This window comes from Manduca sexta, chromosome 27, assembly GCF_014839805.1.
Source record: "Manduca sexta isolate Smith_Timp_Sample1 chromosome 27, JHU_Msex_v1.0, whole genome shotgun sequence".
Taxonomy (NCBI): domain Eukaryota; kingdom Metazoa; phylum Arthropoda; class Insecta; order Lepidoptera; family Sphingidae; genus Manduca; species Manduca sexta.
Genome location: NC_051141.1, coordinates 2,088,895 through 2,113,549, shown reverse-complemented (window position 1 = coordinate 2,113,549; position 24,655 = coordinate 2,088,895). Strand labels below are relative to the sequence as shown.

General features: G+C 36.7%; 1 protein-coding gene across 1 annotated transcript in view; it reads left to right on the top strand.

Annotated features, from left to right (window-relative positions):
* The window catches only part of LOC115455377 (protein scabrous), a 41,867-nt gene extending 17,619 nt beyond the window's left edge, over nt 1-24,248 (top strand). Inside the window, exons 2-6 of the mRNA XM_030184030.2 lie at nt 2,495-2,651; nt 4,748-4,915; nt 19,765-20,226; nt 20,506-20,706; nt 22,723-24,248. Of these exons, the coding sequence (XP_030039890.1) occupies nt 2,495-2,651; nt 4,748-4,915; nt 19,765-20,226; nt 20,506-20,706; nt 22,723-23,433 (1,699 nt within the window). The 3' untranslated portion in view covers nt 23,434-24,248. The remainder of the gene's footprint in view (nt 1-2,494; nt 2,652-4,747; nt 4,916-19,764; nt 20,227-20,505; nt 20,707-22,722) is intronic.
* The last annotated feature ends 407 nt before the right edge of the window (nt 24,249-24,655 follow it).

Genomic DNA, 24,655 nt, shown 5'->3' with positions numbered 1-24,655 from the left:
ATTTTTATTCAGACGCGGCAAGTGACACAAAATGGAATCCACATAGGGATAGATTGACGAGAGTTAGTTATCCCTCGCCAGTTGGTACAATTATGCCGGCCTGTTTGAAACCGGATATCCACAGGCTAATCTCGGAACACGATACATTAACGCGGGCCACTATGGCGGATTTTGCACCTTATGTATCGTGGTCGCTATCTGGATACAAATATCTTACCACCAGCGCCAAGTTAGTTCCAATAACCCAGCATTGGACAAGCATGGTTGGTAATGAATTAAATGCAAAAGTCTTTGTATAACTCGGGAGTTTCCAGGATACGAAACTAGTTTTAATGTGATGCTAATTCCTGTTAACCAAAAATCGACAGCGCATATATTGACACCGTGGAGTTCAGCTACTCATAGTATACTCCGACGCCTTCAATAGTAATTAATAATTATACGATTTCAAATTACTATAGCAGAATATAACGAAACTAATGCTTGTAAAGCCGATATTATAACAGCAAATCAATACGGATTGTAAATATAATTTGACATTAATGTAAGTAAAATTCAAATTATAACCGAAGGTGCAAATGAACAAATAAGATAAGAAAGCACCTGAGGGTATCTGGATAGTGTGTCGAAAACACCAAAACAAATATTAAATATTTATTCAGCGCGGCTCACGGAAACCAATAGATATTATTGTGTACACAGATAACTACTAAGTAAAACGCAAAATTGTGTTGATACTGAAATGATAAAACTAGATGTTTAGGCAGTGGACTGTACTAGAAATAAAGTTAATTTCTGCACACATACAACGAAATTGTGACCATCTGATGTTAGTAAATTGTAGATATTGAAGCAAAAACTAATATGTGGGGTCTTTATTAGAGCAACAGACTAAAAAATAGTAGGAAACTGGTAGGAAACCGCTTGACTTGATTTTGCAATCCTCTGGGATTGTAAAGTCCATGGGCAGGGGACGCTTCTTACCACCAAGCAGACCGGTCGTTAATATGCCTACTAATCCAATAAAAACTGTATTTAGAATTTTTGTCTGTACACGCATCACGCAATAACTACTGCATGGAAATGTATACAGTTCCCACCGATGCATTTCTGGAGGTCTAACAATCTATAGGTTCTGTTTTATTTTGGGAAAATGTAAAGCGAGTCTATAAACCCGGATAATCTAATGCATGCGGAGACGCGACAAATAATTAGTTACTGGAATAAAATAAAACAATTAAGTATAAAATTTGTTAAACAATGAAAGGAAATACGTATTAGTTCTATGTAACGTTTCCGAGATGCAGGCTCGAGCGATTATTACAATTTAATATTAACACCAATACTGTTTCATTATGATCATAATGTAGGCACGCAATAAAATGGCTTCAACAGCGCATGCAAGCTTTATAAACTGAATCACATTTTAAATTCAATTACATTTACAATTATCAATGGCTACTCGGATACAACCTTTACAAAGCTCTTTATATTTCATGATCCAATCAGGTCAGTAGAGTTGAGTTTTAGTTTTAAATTATAAGCAATATAGGAGAATTTTCCTCAGTCTTGATTTAATGAATACTAAAGAAGTTTAAGCTTGTAAAAAGCAAGAGGTATTCTGTATTGTTAATTTGAACTGGCTTACTGGCGCGGCCCGAAGTTTTACAACATTACATGCAACTCCACAGTTTAAGTTCTTCGCTCTTGTTTTTCAAAAACTTTCCACCGAACTTTCAAGCCTTTGTACGTTTATCGTAGTCTTAACTTAAGCGATTATTTTTAAAAAGCTCTGCGAAATTCTGGTTTGTAGGTTACTGACATTCTTTGTAGCTTCGCAAATCTTAAGCATCTCGTAGGAATTTGTACTTGGAATCATTTTCCACGTTGGATAAATTTTCCTTTAGGTTTAATTCCCTATTAAACGGGTATAGTACTGTTCGTATCGCTCCTGCAGTGTACAAGTATGTAGTGAAATATAAGAAAACTGGCCTCTGCCCACCCCTTCGAAGAAGCCGTGAGCTTATGCCCAAAGGGATCCACAAGTCCGTTAAACGTCCATAGCAGATAATTATGATACAAGTGGAACCGGAAGGGCCGCAGGAGACACGGTGTCGGCGGTGCGGTGTTGCATAACATTGCATCCTGCACTCGCTATTCATTGCTTTCTAAAAACTTACATTCATAGCACACGGTTGAATTGTAAATTTCAGATTATTTGGACAAATGTAAGACTTGTACACACGTCTTAAGATTCAGTTTAGAGTGTTGCGTGCACCACTCTCGTTGTTTCGCTGTCCTATCTTCATATTGTTGGCTACTTTTGTTTTAAAATGTTAGTGTGAACTTATGTCTTCATGTTCTACAAGATTCGCTTATAATTAATCACTTTGTTCCTCTTGTTATTGCGAAGTGATTAAACAACTAACTAATATGGATTCTACAAAATGTAGTAAAACAAATAAACGTTTTAATAACCCTTCTTTTGTCGTAGGCAAAGCGTCCCAACCAACAACTACGAGCGCAACGAGCAAATGACTCTGCAGTGGGCGAAGACCTCTATGAGTGAGCTACGCATGGAGCTCCGTGAGCTCAGCGAGAACGTTAACAACTCGGTGTTGCTGCGCCAGCTGCACATCATTCGGAACGAGGTAACCTTTATCATCCCATGGTCTCTTGGTATGACCAGCAGCCGATTGGGTAGCCTTCGAATTGTCTATTGGACAAAATGCACCAAAGATAGCCAGATAAGTGACCAGTATACGATTGCACGCAGCTGTTGTCTAGTGTTTCCCATCTTTCCAACTTAACTAGAAATTAAATCCAAAATTAAATAATCTGTCCCTAATCCTGGCATTAACAGTTCATATTTCTCGCGCAAACTAAAAATAAATAGAAATGACATTGAGGTTAAAGGAACTTAATGTCTGGAACAAATCGTATAACAGCAACCCTAAGGAAAAATTAAAAAACAATTTTCATACCGAAAGAGAAAATAAAAAAGCTTTACTCAATAATAATAAATGTCACCGGAGCGAAATGTAACCGCTTAGCTTTTAATAAAGTTTCAAGAAAAATTTCCGAGGATTAAATTTTTAAAGTGCATAAAATAACATTTAAGTTTTCAGCGCCATAAACTCTCGTACGGATTACCGCTTCTTTGTTTTTAACTGTATTTTTTACATTAATTACACCATTATATGGCCTAACTGCTGGACATGAGCCTCGTTTGTACTGAGTGGAGTTAATCCATACACCATTATTCTGGCCTACTAAGGGTTAGAAGATATCACACACCTTCGAAACTCTTTTATTTTCAATTATCACAGGTTTAAAATACTGCAATCGAGACCGCAAAAAATGTTAAAGCCGAGCAGCACAGCGGCACCCACCCACGCTACACAACTAATACCATTCACATTGCTAAATGCTGGTCTAGATTTTAATTAAACTGAAGTATCGAGGACAGCGCAAATAGTACGTGCTTGCCACTGACTCCAGAGATGCAACGTACCGTACTGGATCTTGGGACAAGACCACCCCCTCCCCAAGTGTCAATACTATGAATAAACCTCTGGCAGTCTGTGTCAACTGTATTCACTTTGACGGTAAAATAAAAACATAAATTGTGGTTCGAGGGTTGGCGCCACCAGTGTATATTCAAGCTTATTTACTACGATAGCAAACAGTGTTTTTTCATAAAGGCCATCCGTAAATCCGGGTTTTTACGATAAAGTACACATGTTTATTCATTCAATCGAATGCAAACGTAGTCATCTGTCAATGCAAATTTTTTACCTTATTTATTTATCAGTATTTAAATATTATGGATAAAAAAGCAATACGCGCCGTTCATTATACTACACGGCAACATGAAATTTCACAAGACTTGTTAAACATTCTAATTTGTAAGATATAACAAGTTAAAACTATTCTGTTAAGCCGTCAGTCATGTTGTTAAAGTTTAAGTTTACTCAGCGGGATGTAAACTTTGTCCGGCTGTGTTAACAGACTTATTTTCAGTATAAACAAAGCACCGTGGTTGTATGTCGCTCTTGATTTTATTATATAAATGAATTATGATCGAGAAGACACACTTCCCCACCTCACCCACCACTACTCCTGTAAGCCAGGTTCAGCAGTGGCACGCATTTTAAGACACCGAGCGAAGAACCTCGCGACTCTCAGGGAACACTAATTTGTCTTTATCCTGCAACAAAATTAATCAAATAGATAGGGAGGATTTTGAAATATTACTTAATACTTCCCTCCATAGCAAATTATGAGCGAGAAGACAATTATTAAATATATTAAATATTAAACAAGGAGCTAAGAACGACAAAGCATTAAAGAGTAACAAAATATGTACTAAATAAACATTTTAATTTGTTACTGAATCAATGTCTTTTTTACTTAGTTCTGTATCGTAAAATATGAAAATTACGAGTAATTTATGAGTGTCGTGTACTCCTTTAATTGGTACACACATCAGAATGTGACTAGTACTTTATATTAGAAATAAGAAATGTGGTACTGCTGCAGAACCTTATTTAAATAAATAAATAAAAATAAATGTTTAGTGTAAGCTACTCTGAACATTTATATACCTAATCATGATATTTTTAGGGATAGACAGAGGATCATCCAACTCGACAGTTTTAGTTCCTATGTGTCTAAGAATGTGCCCGAATTCTACACCTATCACTGTTGTTTTGTGACTTGTCCTATAGAATGTACGTTTCCACAGCTCAAGCAGGCTCTGAGCGAAACCTCGGATCTAGCGCAACTAGCTCGCACGCAGGAGACCAGGGTCGACAAGCTGGACTGCGCTGCAGGACGGCTCAAGTACGAGGGTCAGCAGATGAGGTCCGCTGTCGCCGAAATTAGGACTCACGTCGCGAAAATGGCTAAGGAGGTGAGTGGAATTTTATATGTACACAAAAATAGGCGCGACTTCATTCATACATACTGCAGCTGAAGCATCTACGTCGTGAAGGAACTGCAGATCGACTTTAAAAAATATATTGATTTATTCCCTCTTTTTTATGTTATCATATCGTTTCATTTTAATACCAGTGCAGTTTAAACAGAGATTTGACATTCACCGCCCAGCTTAGCTGGTTGAGAGACCGATTATGGTCTAAGATCCACTGACAGCAATCTATCACCAACTAAGCCAATCATAGAACAGAAACTCCCTAAAACTATTGAGTTTTCCACCCCTGCCACAAACCCAAAACTTCAGGTGATATATTAACATTAACAATTGGCAAGGAAAGTCTTTAAAAGTCCGAAAACGGAGCGATAACGTGATGTATCGCGTACCACCATTGAAAAAGAACATTTTGGATCAACTCGCACGATTAGTCCGAGTTCGGACGTAGGTAAGCCCCTTTGTATATAAACCTGAATAATGAATGGCTTGCGGCGTAAGATTAAAAATACTACGAGGCGGAGTTACTTGGATTACAATAGAATTTGTTCGTGTGAAATGAGCCATCTTGACAGGCTTTGATGCAGTCAATGTTTTGTCATTCGAAACTGATAAATGAAGACTACAAAATACGATGTTAATTGGTTTTTGTTGTTCAAATATAATTAAATCGTATTGCATAATTATAAAGTTGATTTTAGTTAAATAAAAAATTACAGGGCACAATGATATTTAAAAAGAAATACGGGTACAGGAAAGTCTTAGGTTATATAGATTATTTTAACCGCAACTAAGATCAGGGGATAAAAATAGGAGTAGATATAATTGGTTTAGAAGAAAAGGTAATCTCCAGACGATTTCTCGTGAGTAGCGCGTAATCCCCAATGTCTACCGCCAGTTGCAAGGAAATCGATCTAAGATTGGTATTATTGCCGCCAAACGGCACATGCTTGTATTGAGACATACGGTAATCGACTATATAGGGATGCGAGAGTGAGACAACAGATGTATCCACAGATTTGCTTAGATTACATATTAAAATTTTCATCCTACAACCATCACTATAAATCTTTTAAGCCAGGATCAGCATTGTATCACACCGATCGGTGACGCTCGGCGAGTCTCAAGGAACAAACAATAAGTCTTCACCCCGCAACGAAATGAATCGTAAAGCAAGAAGTTGGAAATATTAATTCTCCACAAGAAAGAGATAGAGTATTATTATTTTAACAATATTGAAGATGTTCCAGGGCCCCTGTTTTAGCGTCGCATTTCATAGCATAGGGATGCAATAACATCCACGGTCCGCCGAGTTTGTTTCCGTCTCACGAATAAGGGAGAAAGTCTAGGGCCTGCCTTATAGAACGAAAATGTAGCCGGGGTACAAAACAACTCGTAAACATTTTGACTCAATTTAACTAGGTTAGGTAGGTAGTTCAGTTAGTCATTGATGATATTTTTCTATAATATTCCCATGATCCATTATTGATAGACTTAATCACTGAATGAAAATATTTAGAGGGTTCTTGACTACTGTACCGTAACCATCTAAAGTCATTGTTTTCGCAATTTGTCCGAATATATCGGCACCTAAGATGATTCCCGGTCCCAGGGGCTCCTTGGAATCGAATCTTTTATATTATGTAAAGGGTTTTGGACATTACGGGCCTCTTTGGAACCGTTCCCTAACGTGCTTTTATTGAATTTTCATAAATATTCTGGAGTAAGGGTAAGTAAAGAAAGGTGTAATGTTAGTTTAGATATATGTTATGTTGTCTAAGAGTTTATTCTTATTAAATTATTAAAATGATCTCATAGCCGAAAATTAAATACTAATTATTAGTAAATTTTTATAAATTTAAAAAAGTGACTTCAAATTAAAGAGGTGCTAATTCATTTTCTTTTATGAAGAAACCTGCACTATCTTTGAGTAACATGTGCTATACCAAATAAATTTATCTGTTTTTCACATTGTGTTTCGACCAGAACTTATATATTTCCTCGTATTTTCATTAAAAAATGATTCACAACTTTCAGTACTGATGCATTTTTTCATAGTTTGATTGCCGGAGGATCAACAAATCCCTTCGCAATCTCTATAACTGCTTTTTGGTTGTTGACGCAGGAATTCAAAATATCAGTTCATCCTCCTAATATTAGACGTGGTTAAGTTTGTTTCTTTGATTTTAAATGCAGCTATCGCTGATTGAGTGGAGATTTGCACACTCAGTTTAAGTTACTTTGACCAAGTTAGCTATTTATTCTGAAAAATAGCACAGTGAAAGCTTATACCGAGAATAGACTATCTAACATGCAGATGCAAAAAGTAACTAGTTATCGTTCCTAAACGATACCTCAAACCATTGAAAATCTGTCAATAAGATATTTCACATTACCCTCTTTTTATTAAGAACATTTGATGCAATGTCGCTGTCCATTCGAAACGTAACTTAATTAATGTTTAATAAAGTTTATATCAGCGTGTAAAACAATAATAACAGGTGGCATGCGTGTTCACGGTATATGCACATAACCGTCGCGCGACCGTTGCGGCGGCGATTTTTAACCGCTCGCCGCGTTTGAATTTGGAATGCCATTTGAATAAATTACTCAGGACCCCGGCTTTACACGGCCTAGCTTTCTATTTCCACCTTTAATTCCTCAATACTGAGAGATTAATTTCGTTTAATACTAGACAAGTTTTCAGGGAATCGCTGCACTTCATTAGTCAATAAGGATGTGTTATCATTCCAATAATAATATCAACCCAGTATTATATACTGTCCCACTGTCGGGCACGGGCCTCCTCTACTACTGAGAGGGATTAGGCTAAGGCCTAAAACTAAGGTCCGCCACGCTGGCCTAGTGCGGATTGGTAGACTTCACACACCCTTGAAAATTCCTAATAGAGAATTTCTGAGGTGTGCAGGTTTCCTCACGACATTTTCCTTCACCGTTAAAGCAAGCGATAATTCACAAAGAATACACACATATTTTTTTAGAAAAGTCAGAGATGTGCCCTTGGGATTTGAACATGTGAACATTCGTCTCGGCAGTCCGTTCCACAACCAAACAGGCTATCGCCGCTTATCATTCCTACAAGAACAATAATTAGAGATAGACTCCCTACCAAGCTGTGTGTCACATAGTGAAATTTCCTTCTCTACCCTTCAGAGGTAAGAGAATATGTTAGCAATGTTAATACCATCATACTAAACTATAGCCAGCATGATCAGTGATCCGGGAACGCGATTAGCTCGTAAACCAACACGGTCGTTGATGGCACTTCCGAGCCGAAACCATTTGAGCGACGCTAGATAACACGTACACCGGACCTTGATTATACTTCGATACAATAGTGGTCAGCTATAGAATAGATATTATAAAGAGACTATCATCTATGGCGACTGCAGGGTCTTCATCCGCTTAGGGTTTCGCGTTTGTAAGAGCACAAAGAATTGGGTAGAGGCCTCGGATGAATCCATTGTCCATAACCTAGCATTAATGGGAGGAAAGTGAAAAACGTATAAAATAGGGGACCTCAATTTCCTCCTACAAACTTATATAGAATCACCTAAAATATTATCTGCGTTAGCAACACTTTTATACCACGTAAACGTAGGATTGGGTGCTCAGAGCTTTCCTTATTTTTCCTTTTAAGGACGGGGATTAAAAATAAAAAAAATGCTTACATGATACTTGCAACGGCCACCAGCAATATAAGTCTGTTTAATACGTTAGTAAAGGGCTTAGAAATTCAATAACTGTAACGTAGTGTATCCGCGTGCAGGTTGTTAGCCCGGTTTCCCTGTAAATTCAGTTTCAATAACGTTGTTAGTGATGACCGTGTTGCTGCGAGCCACGGAATTATGATATTAACTCGCTTACTGACCCCACATGAGTGCGGGCTACATACGATAATGGAATTGTAATATTAAGATTTATTCGCGACTATCAAAGAAAATTTGAGTACATTATCCGTGACGTAAATTGTGAGTATAGAGTACTTGTATGTCAGTCATCATTTATCATCGATTTGATTCCTTCCTAACTGAATTTAGGCCATGGCGGCCAGTCTTAACGCAGATCAGCCGGGTACCAGGAGATATTATAGGGCACAAGTGTGTGCGCAGTACACAGGTGCACTCTCTGCTCCTTCACTCACATGGTCCGGTGAGACAGCAATCCGACATGACCGGAGAAAGATCAGACGCAGGACCAAAAGCTTTACGTATCTTCTGAGGCTCGGGGCATCACACCGCCAACTTCCTTTCATTCAGGTCCTATGTCCCCGAGATAGGCATCCAGTGACTGGCCATCCCGCACAGTCTAAGTTGCTTGCTTGATATTGCTCCAAGTCTGAGTATGACTCATGTAGGTGAGTGCTATTCATCCAAGTCTTTTTAACATTAAAATTAAAACATTTCATAATCCTGCGCAGTGTAATGCATAGCAATACTTTGTTCAAAGTGACGTTTTACTGTATAGCCATGTTACCTACCATCAGGTGAACCACTAGTCTCTTTATTTATTTCTATAATAATAATTATAGTAGTCCGCTAGAGGTCGCCTTGAGCGATAAGACCGCCATTTGTCCCACCGGTGCTTAAATTATTTGCTCAATATGTATATATATTTGTTTTTCTTTTGAAATTTATGGGTACAATAAAGTTTTTAAATATATAATAAATAGGAATAAATCAGCTTGAAGTTCAAACATGAATATACTCCTAAACAAACCGGACTAAAACTAAAGCCCTTAACTCGATATTTTGTCGCTGCTCACTTGACACGCGAAGAGTTATTTAACACAATATTGTAGATAATTTCGCCTTATTGTAAGGACTCTAAATATTCGCTCTTAGGTTCGATTAACTAAATCGTTAAACTAATCGTTTTAAAAAACTAGAATTTTTGTTTGATATGTTTGGCATATTAGGTATATGCGACGATAATTATAACAAAAACGAATCACTTCACTGGTCACTGGTCGTTACTAGGGAAACCTAGGTCTCAAATAGTGAAGGAGTAAGATACCTTTACTTTATATATAAAGCTCTGGTAATTTGCAATAAAATCATAAAAGTTCACATACATTACGAAACATCCTTCAACGGTAGTAAAATTGTAATCCTTGTTTACAATGTCCGTTGAGTCGTGAGAGCCTCGAAATTCCTGTGGGAACCGGGAGGCCGCGACAAAAACGGGACCTCACAGTGACCGCACGAAATCTGACCCCCGGCCCCGGCCAATTAGAGCGGCTATTATTTTTTAATGCGTTTAACAGCTGAATTAAGTTGGTATTTGGTTATGCATTCCGTGGTTTGTGCAGGACTCCTTGCCGAAATCGCGGGCAATAATTTTGATATTAAATTCTTAACACTATATGAGCATGCGGTTTGCGAATTTGTGGTGTAGTATTAATTTGCGAAGGATTTGACAATTGAATCGAGCTTTCATTAGCGAATAGCTAACTATTTACGTTGGAACAGTAATGTAGCTCGTACACTAATTACAAAATACTGAGACATATTTAGATGTTTAATTAATTTAATTCTCAGATTTTTTACACATATATTTCGGAATTGAATGAGGAAGGTATTATGGGTGAAGGCGGTCGGTCCAGATTTTGCTCTTCATCTACGTTTTCCAAAGTGTGGTAATTAAAAGCCGAAGGGTAAACGATATACTTAGTCCAAAACAGCTGTTTGATGAACTTGACAAGTAAACTTCGAATGACACGAAGCGCGTCAGCGCTCTCTTTATATTGATTAGCTCCCATCTACAATATATTACTACCCCACTTGTTGAAGTCAATGGCGATTCTGTGTTAATGAATCAAAACAACCACTTATTCCGTCCGTTCCTGTATCGGAAGAGGCTAGGGCTTTATTAAAAAATTATTTTGATATCATCAAAAGTTAGTAGGCACGGGTAAAAGTGGACGTACGGAGCGACATAGTCGTGAAATAACGATCAAGCTCGTTAAAAAAAGATAAAAAAGATATTGTCAGTCTAAGAATGTATTCGATAGATAGTATGATCCCAAAATCGACAATATTCATAATGCTTGATAGTCAGACTGGTTGTTCGAAGCCATACTCTATACTATAGATACGAGAAACCTATCACCAGTATTAGAAATGTCGCGCTTCACCAACGCTCTGGCGCATTATGACTATTCGTTTGAACGTACCCAAAATAAGCCATATGGAGCTTTCAGTAGTGAGCCAATGTATAGCCATCCGGGGCTTAAAGCTCAGCCGAGCTTTCTAAAACGACAAAATCAAAAGAATCGTGTGTGGCCTTTCGAGTTTACACAACTGCAGTTAAAAGGTCGGCACGGACGCTGGTCTCGGTGACTGATTGAATTTTCTATAGTTTACTATTGCGGGTTTGCATGCAAATTTTGTCCTGAATATTGAAAATAATTTTAACTAGAGTACAAAAGATGTTTTCATCCAAAACGTGCTGTATGTGTATCAAATTGGATCCAGTCATCGATTTTTGGATTTGAAAGTTTAATATATGAATCAGCTTAATCGTTTCCGATAATGTTGTCAATTATATTACGCGACAATATTATGCGCTAAAAACAATATTATGTTGTATATATTTTTACCACTAGTCTAAGGTCTGTCTGTGATTTTGCAGTCTAAAGTTTTTATAATTTCTTCTATATAGTTTATTTATTTTTGTATGTCAGGATTAAAAATATAATAAGTATTACTCGCCACATGATAGAGTTTCCCTCTTTTCTAATTCGAATTGAATAAGGCTTTCGTTCATTCCCCTACGGTTCCACGAATCCACGAAATTATTATTAATATAGATATCCTATCCCCATGATGTTTATGTCAAAACAATAATTAGCCATGGTAAACATGTAAATCATTCTTTGGGTCTGATATCAAATAATGCATCAGGAATCCCATTTACCTCCGCTACGTTACACGGTCAAATTAAATAGTCTCCATTTACGAGATACGAAATTAGAGGCGACTGAGTAAAGTAATTGCAATTAATTAATTAAAAATGAAGGAACGTCCGCGCTTTATTTTATTACGACTGGCTTTCCATTTCATACGTCGGTAAAATAAAAAAGTCGTTTACTGGAACCCTATTCTGTATGGCAGTGTAATCTTGTGCGGCCGTGTCACGCTACCCACGTGGAATTAGCGCGGATTGGTTTTCTGCATGCCTTTAATTATCATAAACGCAATGAGATACGTTAGTCATACGTGGTTGTTATATAGTGTCAAAAGCGGGTGAAATAGGAAATTAGGACCCTGCCTGATTGTCATGTTATTCTGTCGCAGCCTTATATATACTAAATAGTTGCTGTATATTAATTTTATGTGGATATATATAAATTAATTAATATTCTGGTACAAGCCTGGCGACCAGTCACTGCGTCAAGATAAAATAAAGCATTATGGATATTCCATTCCTACATAGCAAGGCGTTCAATTATCTTCGTGGAGTTTAATAAGCGCATATTTAAAGAGCTCGCAGCTGCCCGTGTTCAGGACACATGAGATAGTGTGCATACCTCTTGCAAACATAATATGTATTATAATAAAGTGTTTTCCGTTTTAAAAACCAGTTTCGAATAAATGAAATAAGACGTGAATCGTGCTTTTGAATCATAAAAACGAATACCTATTTTTAAAGGTTTTTTGTAAAATGAATGATAGTTATTTAAACATAAAATCGGACATCAAACGTTCGAAAATCAAAACCATCTCTCATCCGAATGCGAACTTTAGTGTAGTTCGGTTAATAGTTATGTCAGATAAGTCAAATGAACTAAATGAACGAATGGAAAACACCATATCTTCCGACTCATACAATTCCACTGTCTCGCGTCCTGATTTCGAAATGTGAACGGATGTAGGCAAGCGGTGCACTTCAAAAAGGTTGAGAGGGCTCGAGTTTCCTCCAACTGCTGAGATGCTTCTCATAATTAATTTGAAGAGCTTTTCTTCGCTGTGAATAAATCGGATTGCATAATGAAATGTTTACGGCGACAGAACCGTTCGCAAGTGTCCTCTGTACTGTGATCTAGCCATAACTACAAATGAGATTACAAGTGTGAGTTTGTTTGTAGCATTATGTCTAAATTGCACTGGTTGTAAACAAATTTTATCTAGCAAATAGCTATAAAATTTGTATTAATAAAAGTATTATTACTTTTTCCGGAATATTCCACTTGATTAAAATTAAACTCGGTCAAATATAAATTCCGATTTTACAGCTATTTTTAAATTTAGAATCAAACATGATCTAAAACTGTTGAACTATGAAGTAGTACTGGCACAAATTAAAACACGAGTAATTAAATAAAAATCAAACCCTTTCAAAATATATTAAATTACTACAAAGTAACAAATATTCACTATGAAACGATTTAAGAACTAAATGCGTTGGAGTGAGTGCAGTTATATCGAAAATATTTTTGATTTACAACTGATTCTCGACGTTATTGGTTATTGGAATAAAAATTATTGCAAAATATTAATCCACTTTCGCACAGATTTAATATAGTTCATAGCCGAAGTTGTTTTTATTAACTTATTCGCTACGGATGGACGGCTCACAGTATTTTTGTTTTATTTTTCTAATTTACGTTGCATTCTGTTGGCTTGATTCGTGTTATTATGAAGTAAAAGTATTTATTTCAGTTTCGTTTGAATTTTTAAATACGATTTCTTGCCTTAAAAGCTTTCGAGCATCGTTCGTTGATTAAGGTTTTCGTTTCAAACAAAGACGAATACGCTAATTTAATAAACTATAAATAAATATAAATTCAGTTTACTTGCATACACATTTGGCCATAGTTGAAACAGATTTTCCGTCCGTATTACGGCCAATTATGTTCACTTATACGAGTAATTTTTAGTTTGCATGTTTTCTATTTAGTCACCAACAACCTTATACTAATATATAAAGCTGGAGAGTTTGGTTGTTTGAACACGCTAATCTCAACAACTACTCAACCGATTTTGATAATTTTTAGACTAATAGTAAGCTATATTACTCCTGTGATTTAAAACGGGACGTTTATACCGGAAAATCTTTTTTACCCGAACGGATCTGCGGGCCAGCTTGTAAGCTAGTATTATAATATATTAACGAAGCCTCTATGAGGTTTTATCACATTGTTATTGCTTATGTTATTTACCATTAATATGTGGTATACACAAATATTGTCAACAAAAGTAGGAATGAATATTTCGCTCGCCTGTAATATATTAACTGCACCTAAACAGTACTAACTTCATCTAGAACTTCGTAGTGACTGCGCTGGACATCTTGAGATAGGATGAAAATTTCACGTAATTCCTAATACGCTGGACACAATCCTTTAAATCACAACAAAGCTTGAATACCGCTGCTTCGAGACCGAAGTTGACAATGCGCTTTTAACTACGCCACCCTCGAGTATAGTAGATCATGTTGTGAATACTTGTTAAATAATTCATCATCAGCCCTGTATTATATACCGTCCCATTGCTGGGCACGGGCCTCCTCTACTACTGAGAGGGATAAGGCCTTAGTCCACCACGCTGACCTAGTGCGGATTGGTAGACTTTACACAACCTCGAAATTCCTATAGAGAACTTCTCAGGTATGCAGGTTTCGTCAAGATGTTTTCCTTCATTGTTAAAACAAGCGACAATTCATAAAGAATACACACATAATTTTTTAGTAAAGTCAGAGGAGTGTGCCCTTTGGTTTTGAACCTGCGGACATTCGTCTCGACAGTCCATTCCACACCCAGGTTATCGCCGCCGCGTTAAATAATTACGTTAATTATTTCTCAAGTAGATAGTCTACTATCTACATAATTATTTAACAAGTATTCGTAAAATTATATTTCAATGTTATAGTTTAGCCGTCACTGCCCAACCGGAATATTGAAATCGTTCAATAATCAAATTAACCCCTCATCGGATCGGCGGTCTTTAATTTAGCTTTAACCCAATTAGTGTAAGGTTCATAGTTTCTCTGTAACAATATTTTATAAAATATTTTTATATTCAATAAATGGTGTGATTTAAATACTTTATTGATACGAACTATTTTAAAAATAGCGGTACTTGTTCTTTAGCCTCGGAACTACGATTCGATACTTAGATTCCTTAATGAATCCAAATTTATTTTAGTAGAAATAACTTGTACAGAGTACTTATTTTGCACATATATATTTCTGGTATCCGTTCATACTCCGTCGTTTTTCCTTAGATTCCTCACACTGAATAGCCAACGAATAAGAAATATATTCAATTAAAAACATTGCAATTCTATCGAACGTTATTTCAAAGTTTCCGAACGCATATTGAAAAATTCAAAAAGACGAAGGTCAATAAAAAAAAATAAAAACGTCTGTAGGTAAATAAATTCAAAATTGGAACACTCTGTCGAAATTGTTTCATGTATTTACAGAAGGGAGATATCCAGTCGGAACGTGCCCAGTCTAACAGTTCGCGTGGATCCCTCATCCGCAACAAAACGCACGAAAAAATCATAAAAACGAATGGAGATATAAAATGCAGTGGAATAAATTGAATTTTTACGTCAACAAGATGCATGCGGTTTGGAATATAGTGAAATTCAAACCCACGGGAATACGTGACAGTTAGAGGTGTTCTTTTTCCAATATTCGGGTTATTCTAACGTAGAGCCATTCCTAAACACTGCGTGTAGTACCGCGAGATTCGTACTGTACGTTCTATGTCTAATGTTGAATAACTAGAATTATTTTTATTTTCTGGAAACCGTTAACTACGTACATAATCTACCTACTTTTCTTTATTTTTACTGTAAGATTCATTTACCTCGAAATACACATCGACTTCAATTTTACAGCATGACGGTAGAATTTATGATTTCGATAATTTAATTTCTGTTAACCATTTATACCACAAAAAGAATTTCTTAAATGAATATAAAACTATTTTGAGGATTTTAACGCAGTTTTTACATTTCGATTTTCTCTCGAAGTTTTGAAGACTTTGCAGCTTTCGTGGTGCCAGTGGAGACTGAGTTGTCATTCTTTTTGGATAACTAACAAAAATAGTTTTATTCCAATGTGTAACATTCGCGTAAACATAAGAAATCAATCTGTTCATAATTTGTTAATTTGTTAATACCCATATCAAACTGACTTCAACCAAAAATAAAAAAAATAGAGATCACCTCAATACGAGTTATCGTAATAGTTACACGCGTGATCAGCCAAAAATAACTGTCGTTCGGGTAAATGTAAAACTTTGAGGATCCCGCGGGAAATCAACGTTGCCTGGGAATTTCTCAACGAAATTAACAAAGGAAAATGAAAGAGATCATGGCGATTTGGTAAATGGCTGCCGTTGTTAGCTGGTAATGGACTTGGGCGAGTCATTTTTGTAGCCAATTGAAAACAGGTTTAACTATTAACATCCAGGAGTTTGAGTTGCGAACTGTTGTCTTCTTGAGACTGTTGAGTCTTGATGGAAATACTTCAAAGGCTGCACGATAATCCATAATCAATGGTCCGCAGAACAAATGACCAAAACGGTGACTAAAATTGTAATGCAAATGCTAACATACATTATTATATTGTTCATGTCCAGGACAATTCCAAAAATTATAAAACTCAATATCCTTATTGTTTTTAACTTGTGAAAATAATTACTATAATATTAATTGTTTCTATCACAATGACATATTGATTTATTGTGATGTTAATTTTCTGATAAATTCAATTCCTATGTTCATTAGGAAATTATTTCTTGGTGGTTATAAAAGTCCCAATGTCAATTCCAAATACATTCAGCAGTTGTTATTTCTTTTAACAAGATGCAAACAACCTCACAAACTTCAACTTCTATAATAACATCGAATCAGTCACACGACATCGCACAAATAAAACTACTTTTAACTATCTGATGACTTAATGTACCAAAACGTTCAACACGAGTTAGTCACAAAGTTCACTAAAGTCGGTAGTTATTTGTCAACTAGAGATCCAACGTCGCCTGTAATCCCTTGTGTCGCATTTCGATGCACATGTAACGCAAATTTGCAAGTAACTTGAATATTCCGTTGCTATTTCACACGTGTATCCTTTCAGAGCGTACTTGTTAGGATAAAATCTCCGCCACCGGAGTCGGCTCAGGCTGTTGCTAAAGAAAGCTTCAGCGCATGAATATGCGTTTACTGGCGAGCTGGCGGTGGTGCGGAATCTCTTAATATGGACGGAGCCTCTCGTTTTACAATTCCCCAGAAAATATTATGTGAAAAGTGCTATTTTTAAATTTGGTAATACCGTGAAATTTAATAAACGAATACGCGTCAACAATTTTCAAAGACTTGATTTCTTCGTGCTGCCTCGACAGCCTCGGTGGCGTAGTTGTACTGCATGCGCGGTACATCAGCGCTCTGAGGTCCTGGGTTCGAATCCCGGGTCGGGCAAAGTGATAATTGAGTTTTTCTGCTCAGTATCAGCCCGGAGTCTGGATTTGTGCCCGATATGGCGATAGGCTCGTCCCCTATCACATCATGGGACGGAACACACTTGTCGAAAAGTGGGTGCCCTGGTTGCACCTCTGCATACCCCTTCGGGGATAAAATGCGTGATGATGTGTGTGTGATTTCTTCGTTGGATGTTATTCCTTTTTTTAAGATACCACTGGCAACACTTAACAGGTCGTTTGCGCCATCTTATTTGTTGTCACCAACAATCTTCATTAGCATTCTTCTGTCTCGCGCTTTAACGCACATCTTTACAATTTTACCTGCTCCGTGTGAATTTTTCATACATTGTCCGTTTTTTCGCAAGCAACGAAGTGGATTTTTAAGAAAACATCCCTTAAGTAAATACGTAAACTGAATATAAAAACAGGGTTGAATGTCTAATGAGCTTGGAAGGCCGAATACGTACAAGTACTTGATGTCTGTGTTTTTATCCTGTCAAAACAAATGTACCACACTGGACTCGACGATAGTGAAATAGTCCAATTGTAATATTAACCAACGATAGACTACGTCCCTAAGGTTATTTCCTGTCTGCAGTGGGCCAGTTTAGACGTCTGATGTCCTTTTGCAATGGTATAAAATATTTTACATTTGTCTCAATCATCCAATTAAATTAAAATGTTAATTTACATAGCTTTTACGTGTCCCAGAATTAGACTTTTATTAGTACAAATAAGTAACACCTCACTAAAAAAATAATGAGTACACTTAATAACCGATTATTTCATTAAAAGAACAATTTAAAAAAAAAACATAATTTTTATACTATTTATAAAACAATTTATTCGTTGAATGAAAGACAGATTTTTCTCATAATATATACAAGTCTCATTACTGCAGTATTTCATTCGCTTGATGTGCCGATCGACGAACCAAATAGTATTGAAATGTATTTCACGATGCCGAGAATAATAATGACGATGATTGCGGATGTGCGATATGTTTTCCACCTGTAAATCAAAATATATAAGAATATATTCAATTAAAAATCACGCATCGACAAACAATGGAAGCTAATTATATATCATTCCAAAACCACGAGGATCGAACTAAGAATTTATCGATTTATATCCAAAGCACACATACATTTTACAATGAAACACGCCGTTTATTTCACAGAAGAATAACCTTTAAAGTTTGTTGAAGCATGTGTTCTACCCTGGGATCTGTGCCTACATTATTCAGCTCTCAAACAGGCTCAGTATAAAGAATGTTTGCCTCTGGTACCAACAAGCCTTTGCTCCAACTAATCTGAAACCCCCGATCCACGACGTAACTAACCTATAAGGACAAGTACTAGAGTTTATATGAAATGGAAATGTGTGATTTTGACATTTATCAGCAATCATCAGTAATTTTCGATAAAGTATTTTCTATATAATAAATAGTAACTATAAAAGCCTTTAGTCACTGATGTCATATAGTATATTTTTAAATTAGGTATGTATATTTAACATAAATACAAATAGTAATCAGTAGGTTAATTTAATATAAATGGCCAATTTAATTTAACAAGAAACAATTAATTGTAAATATGCCTACATATTCTTCAGTAACCAGTTTCTTGGTCAGGTTGTCCTTCGACGTCGGCGTCCCCTAGTTTCTTCCCCTCATCTCTAACACGAGTTAATCTACTCCATCCTTTTGATTCTAAAAGGAATTTTCATATCGCTAAACATAAATATTACATGGCCATGTCCCGAGCTAATCTCACTAATGCCTGACTTTTATGCGACTTTCATTTGGTGCAGTGTATGTGATTGCAAGTAAAAGAATTTTTAGAGAGTGGTCTATCATTGTATATAAGAAATGTCTTATTGTGTCATTTATAACACACTAACAAATATTTGAATATACAAATATTTCAATCTGGTGCCTATCAATTAGATTCTTACCTCCCAAATGTCCTAGTTTCATCTTTAGATGTAGAGATCTCTTTAATAATGGAATAAAGTCGCAGCAGTAATACTTAATTGTGTTTGTGTTCACAAATTAACCTATTCTTGTGAATGTATTAATAACTAAGTTGTCCCGCGAGTGAAACAATTTCTTTCTTTTCTCATTCTGGATAGGAAATGATCTATTGTACTTTTTCCACTTTATAAATAGAAAATAAACTCTTTTTCCTTTAATTTTTCATAATCAAGACTGGTTCCACGTGTTTTAATTTCCTTTATGCGCTGCACATTTATCACGTCAGACAAAATCTACGTAATTCATAAACAATCACGATGCAAATATAAATTCAAATACTTTATGATTCTTCGTTGACATTTAAAAATACATGCTAATAAAACCATTTGTTCCAGCTGAAGACAAAGCAATTGGAAGAGATCAACCCTAACAGCTACAACGACGTACTGGAACCGCATGAGCTGCGGGCCGGCAAACTGAAGCACGAGCGCAATCACAAATATCGGCACAACAAGATGATCCACGCGCAGATCTCCCGCCTCGCCCGCAGCCAGGACGAGCTCGACGTTTACCAGCAGAACCTGCAGACCCAGATCCTCGACGTCCAACGCCGCCTTGACCGCTTCGAAGAACCCAATTGGAACCTCCTCTCTGCCAAAGTTGAATTCCTGGAACTCGAAACCAAAGTCCTGCGTGAGGAAATGAAAAATACCTCGCAGAAGATTTCAGACGTCGACAAGGTCCATGCTTCTATTTTGGAACTGCGAGAGGACGTTGAAGGAATCGAAAATAAGGTCGATAAAACTATTCCGGAGTTCAGGAAGGAGATATCGAAGCTGGAAGTGAGCTTTGCACAGGTTTGTATTCATAAATTATGTTCTTTTTTGTAGTCTTCTAGCTTAGAAGCCAAATAATAGTTATTAGTAAATACTATTCAATAAAATATTCAATGAATTAAAAAAAATTTAGAAAGGCTTGTCTGAACTCTTTACTCTGACGACATTTAATTATAATTTTATTTTAGGTTTACCTGAAATTTATATCGATATTTACTTTACAAAATTTACCATTATCACTAATACTCTGGGAGTTTGTTTGTGGTTAAATATTTTAATAAGCCTCACTTTTCCGCGCAGTTAAACGCCCAGTCTTCGTACCTAAAGGAAGACCAGGAGAACTTGCGTCAGTCCGTCAAGGCCATCGCCGTCAGCGTCAGTAATGCGATCGACCGCGCTGAGATGGATCGCCTTACGATGAAGAAGATCAACGATTCGGTCTACGAGCTCCAGACCAGGTCTAAGGAACACTTCTACCGCCTCAATGACCATATCCTGAAGGTAGGTTTCATCTAAAATATTTATGTGTTTTGATTTTATAAAACATGATTTGGTTATCTTAAATTTGAGTTGGTGTGAACTTGACGTAGGAACTTTTTGCGCGATGGGCCTTTGAATACCAGAAAAACCAGTAAAACCCATCATTCCTTTCTTAGAAGAACATAACGATTTCCTTAGGAGGTTATTATAGACCATAAAATTACTATCACTCTTTAAATTTTCGTTCAAAAAGATATTATTTAATAATAAGCCGTAATGTCTTCGTCACAAGATTCAGAACACTTTTATCTCAGTTTTTTCTAGATTACTTTTTAGAGCAGGATAACGTACTTTAAAAGTCCCGTATAAACTGTAACTCCATGTTCTTTAGAAATTAATTTTGTTTATATTATAAGTAAATTTTTATTGAAGCCACTGTAACCATAATTTCAAAATAAAGAGATTTAATTTCCATCTTCTGTAATTAATTTTTAGGGACTGAATTTCAGCACTCTCGGAAAAAAAAAATGTATCACTTGTCTTGGGAACCTGTTGAATTTACAGCTTCGTATACTGCTTTAGCTGCCCGCAAGCACGTTGCATTCGTTTGAAGGATATTGCATTCATAAATAATAAATTTTTTGTCGTAATTTTTTGAGCACTATAAGGAAACGTTTAGTTAGGACGAGTACAATTTCGTGGTAGGCATTACTACTGTATACATGATCTAGCGAGCAATCTGCTTGTGTATAGTAATCTTTAAGATAGTTATGTAAATGCAGAACTCTAAGTAGTTTGGGTTAGCGGGTGTCTTTCAAGGAGTTTATTACTTTAGTTTAGATTATCTCAACATGTAGTCGACGTACTAATTAGGCTTGCTCACGGATGCGTTAATATGTCCTCAGCTGGCACAAAATAACTTCAATGTTGTCATTTAATGTTATTTCTGATTTCGCTCATTACGATGATAACAGGTGGTAAAAACATTATAAGTTCTAGTGGTAAATCAATTTGTTGGTACTTATCAATTAACATGTTAGAAGTGGGTGCTAGTCATGGTTGAGTGGATGGTTTGGGAATTTCTGGACAACATCTCTCACTTAATTTAACTTGACCTTCAGTTGTCTTCAGTTATTAGTCAAATTCTAGTAAAAAGGCATAGTATCGCTGAGTGTTCGAGGACACCCTTTTTTCGAAATGAATCGCGGGCGAAGGCGCGAGCACAATCTAGCATAAACTAAATCTGTTAAATTGTTTCTGCTAATTTTGAGCCATTATTAAGTAATGAACACTCTAATATATTCGTGCAAGATATCTCCTACGTGCAAGTATTAGCAAACAGAAATAGCGTCGTCACGTAGTTGAGAATCCAAAGCCAAGTTTGTTGTTCACCCCAATGCTTTCTAGATAATGTGAATATATTACACAAATGGAAATTATGTCAGTGTCACCCGTAAGGCTGGGTGCATAGTGCATATTCTGATTGTAGATTTTGGTAGGGTTATAATATAGGAATGTGTTTAATGCAAAATTCGATTATCATTTGCTGTTTAGGCCATTTATACGTAGTTATTAATATACATAGGTGAATGTAAAGTACCTAGGTGTCATTTGTACTACAGGACTTGAAGCCAAGATGCCTCTCATCATAACCTTTAACGCTAACTGAAAGAGTTAAAAATATAAGGGTAAATCCCTTATATTTTTAAATATAATTCTATCACTAGGATATGCCAATTCTCATATAGAACGTTAACAGTTTTAGATTGGCGTCTTGCTTATAGCCTCTATCCGGCCATAGCTAGTTAAAAAAAATATATAGATATGTCAAAAGTCGTTTCCGTTTCCTCGCGTTGTCACGTTCCAAATCTGGTTTAACCTGCACTGCATTTGCATGTACTTCGTCGCCTATGCCTTTTGACCGTATAGCCTTACTGTAACTTCTAAACAATTATTACATTTGGTATGACATCGTACATTTTAGCTAAATTGGAAATAGAACTCAGTGACTAGATTCTCATAACACTTTTGTTACAGAGCGAATCCAACTCAGCCGATGCAAATGCCACCGAGATCTCGCTCCCGGAACTGATGGGCGAAGTCAAGGAACTACAACCAGTGCAGCGGGAATACGAGGATCTCGTCAACCAGCTTCCCAGGGACTGCTCCAATATCTCCGCCCCGGGCACCTACATCATCCATCCCGGACACAAGACCGTCGACACGTGGTGCTCTAACGGAACAACCCTCATCCAGCGCAGATGGAATGGCACCGTGGAGTTCAACAGGAAGTTCTCTGAATACGTCTATGGCTTCGGAAACCCCGCTTCGGAATATTGGCTCGGCCTGGAGACCATGCACCTGCTCACCGCCAACAACTGCTCCTCCATGAGGATCGATATGTCTGACATTTACGGCGGCTCTTGGTATGCTCAGTACGATCACTTCTATGTTGGCAGCGGCGACACCGGCTACGTGCTTGAGGTCAGTGGATTCAAAGGAAACGCTAGCGATGCTTTCGACTACCAAAACCATATGGAATTCTCGGCCATCGACCGCGACCGCGACATCTCTAACACCCACTGCGCCGGAAATTACGAGGGCGGCTGGTGGTTCTCACACTGCCAGCACGTGAACATCAACGGCAAGTACACTCTGGGCCTCACGTGGTTCGACTCGGTGAGGAACGAGTGGATCGCCGTCGCCACCACCGAGATGCGCATGTTCCGCCGACCAGGCTGCTCTTAAGCGAATTACAATAAGCATACGATTATTGACCTTAATATTTAATAATACCAAAGATCTTAAGTATAAGCGAGGGTACCTATTTCGATTATATTAGATAGACGGGCTGTAGAAATATATGTCTTATTTTATAATTTATATCTTTCTGCTTCCAATGTCAGGGACAATGCCTCTATCGGAACCTCAGGGAGGTGCTCTACAATACCGTCCTAAAGAATGTCTCACATGTCTATAACGTTATTATATTTTATAATTATTTCTCGTCTATCTGTTTCAACTGTCCTCACAGCTGTACATATTTGATTTTACCGTCATATCTTATCTCTGCTTCGTACTTATAATAGGATTAGTGTAAGGATCTATTGATCAAGGCATGAAATGCTTGCGCAGGCCTGTAATTATGTTCGTTGCGTTAAATTTATCGTATAATATCGTTATATTTATTCGATATCATATGTAAAAAACGTCACGCACGACGAAAAACATTGTTTTTCGTTGTCAAAAGTCGAATTTCGACAAATTGATTGACAGAATTTGCCGTAGTATTTATTATATTATAGGTTATCTTTACGTACTCATATTTGAAAAGTGTATATATACTGTCAATCGATTAGTGAGTAAGAAACAGTTATGAATATTTATTTTGAATTTTAAAAAAGGAACGAAATAACAGTCAGAAGGGTATTAACCGCATTTAATCAATATCAATGTGTAGTGAGTAGATGAATTTGTTCGGATCATTCTAACCGATTTATTCTATAGTAATAATACCATACCATGTACCAATGGAAGAAAACCAAATAAATTATGAAAATATATTAATTGTGTTTCATTATTTACGATGTATGTGTGTTAAGTAAGACTAATCACACACGCCACTGCATTTCCTGTAGGTACACTAAGATCGTCAGTGGAGTTTACTTCAAACCAGCGGTGCGGAAGCGGTTAGGTCGATATGTCACTAGAAATGGTAAGGAAATAGAAAACAATTCTTGGGTTTCTCCCCCAACCACTGTGAAGGGAATGAAGATTTTACTTTCATTAATTCTAGTACACATAAAAGAAGGTTATGATTTTTTAAAACACACACACACAAACAAAAACATCACGTCTTTATCCACGAAGGGGTAAGCAGAGGTACAATCAAGTCACCCAATTATCGTCTTTACATTGTATGACGAGACAGAGACAGCGATATTGAACTCCGGTCTAATAATGCACAGAA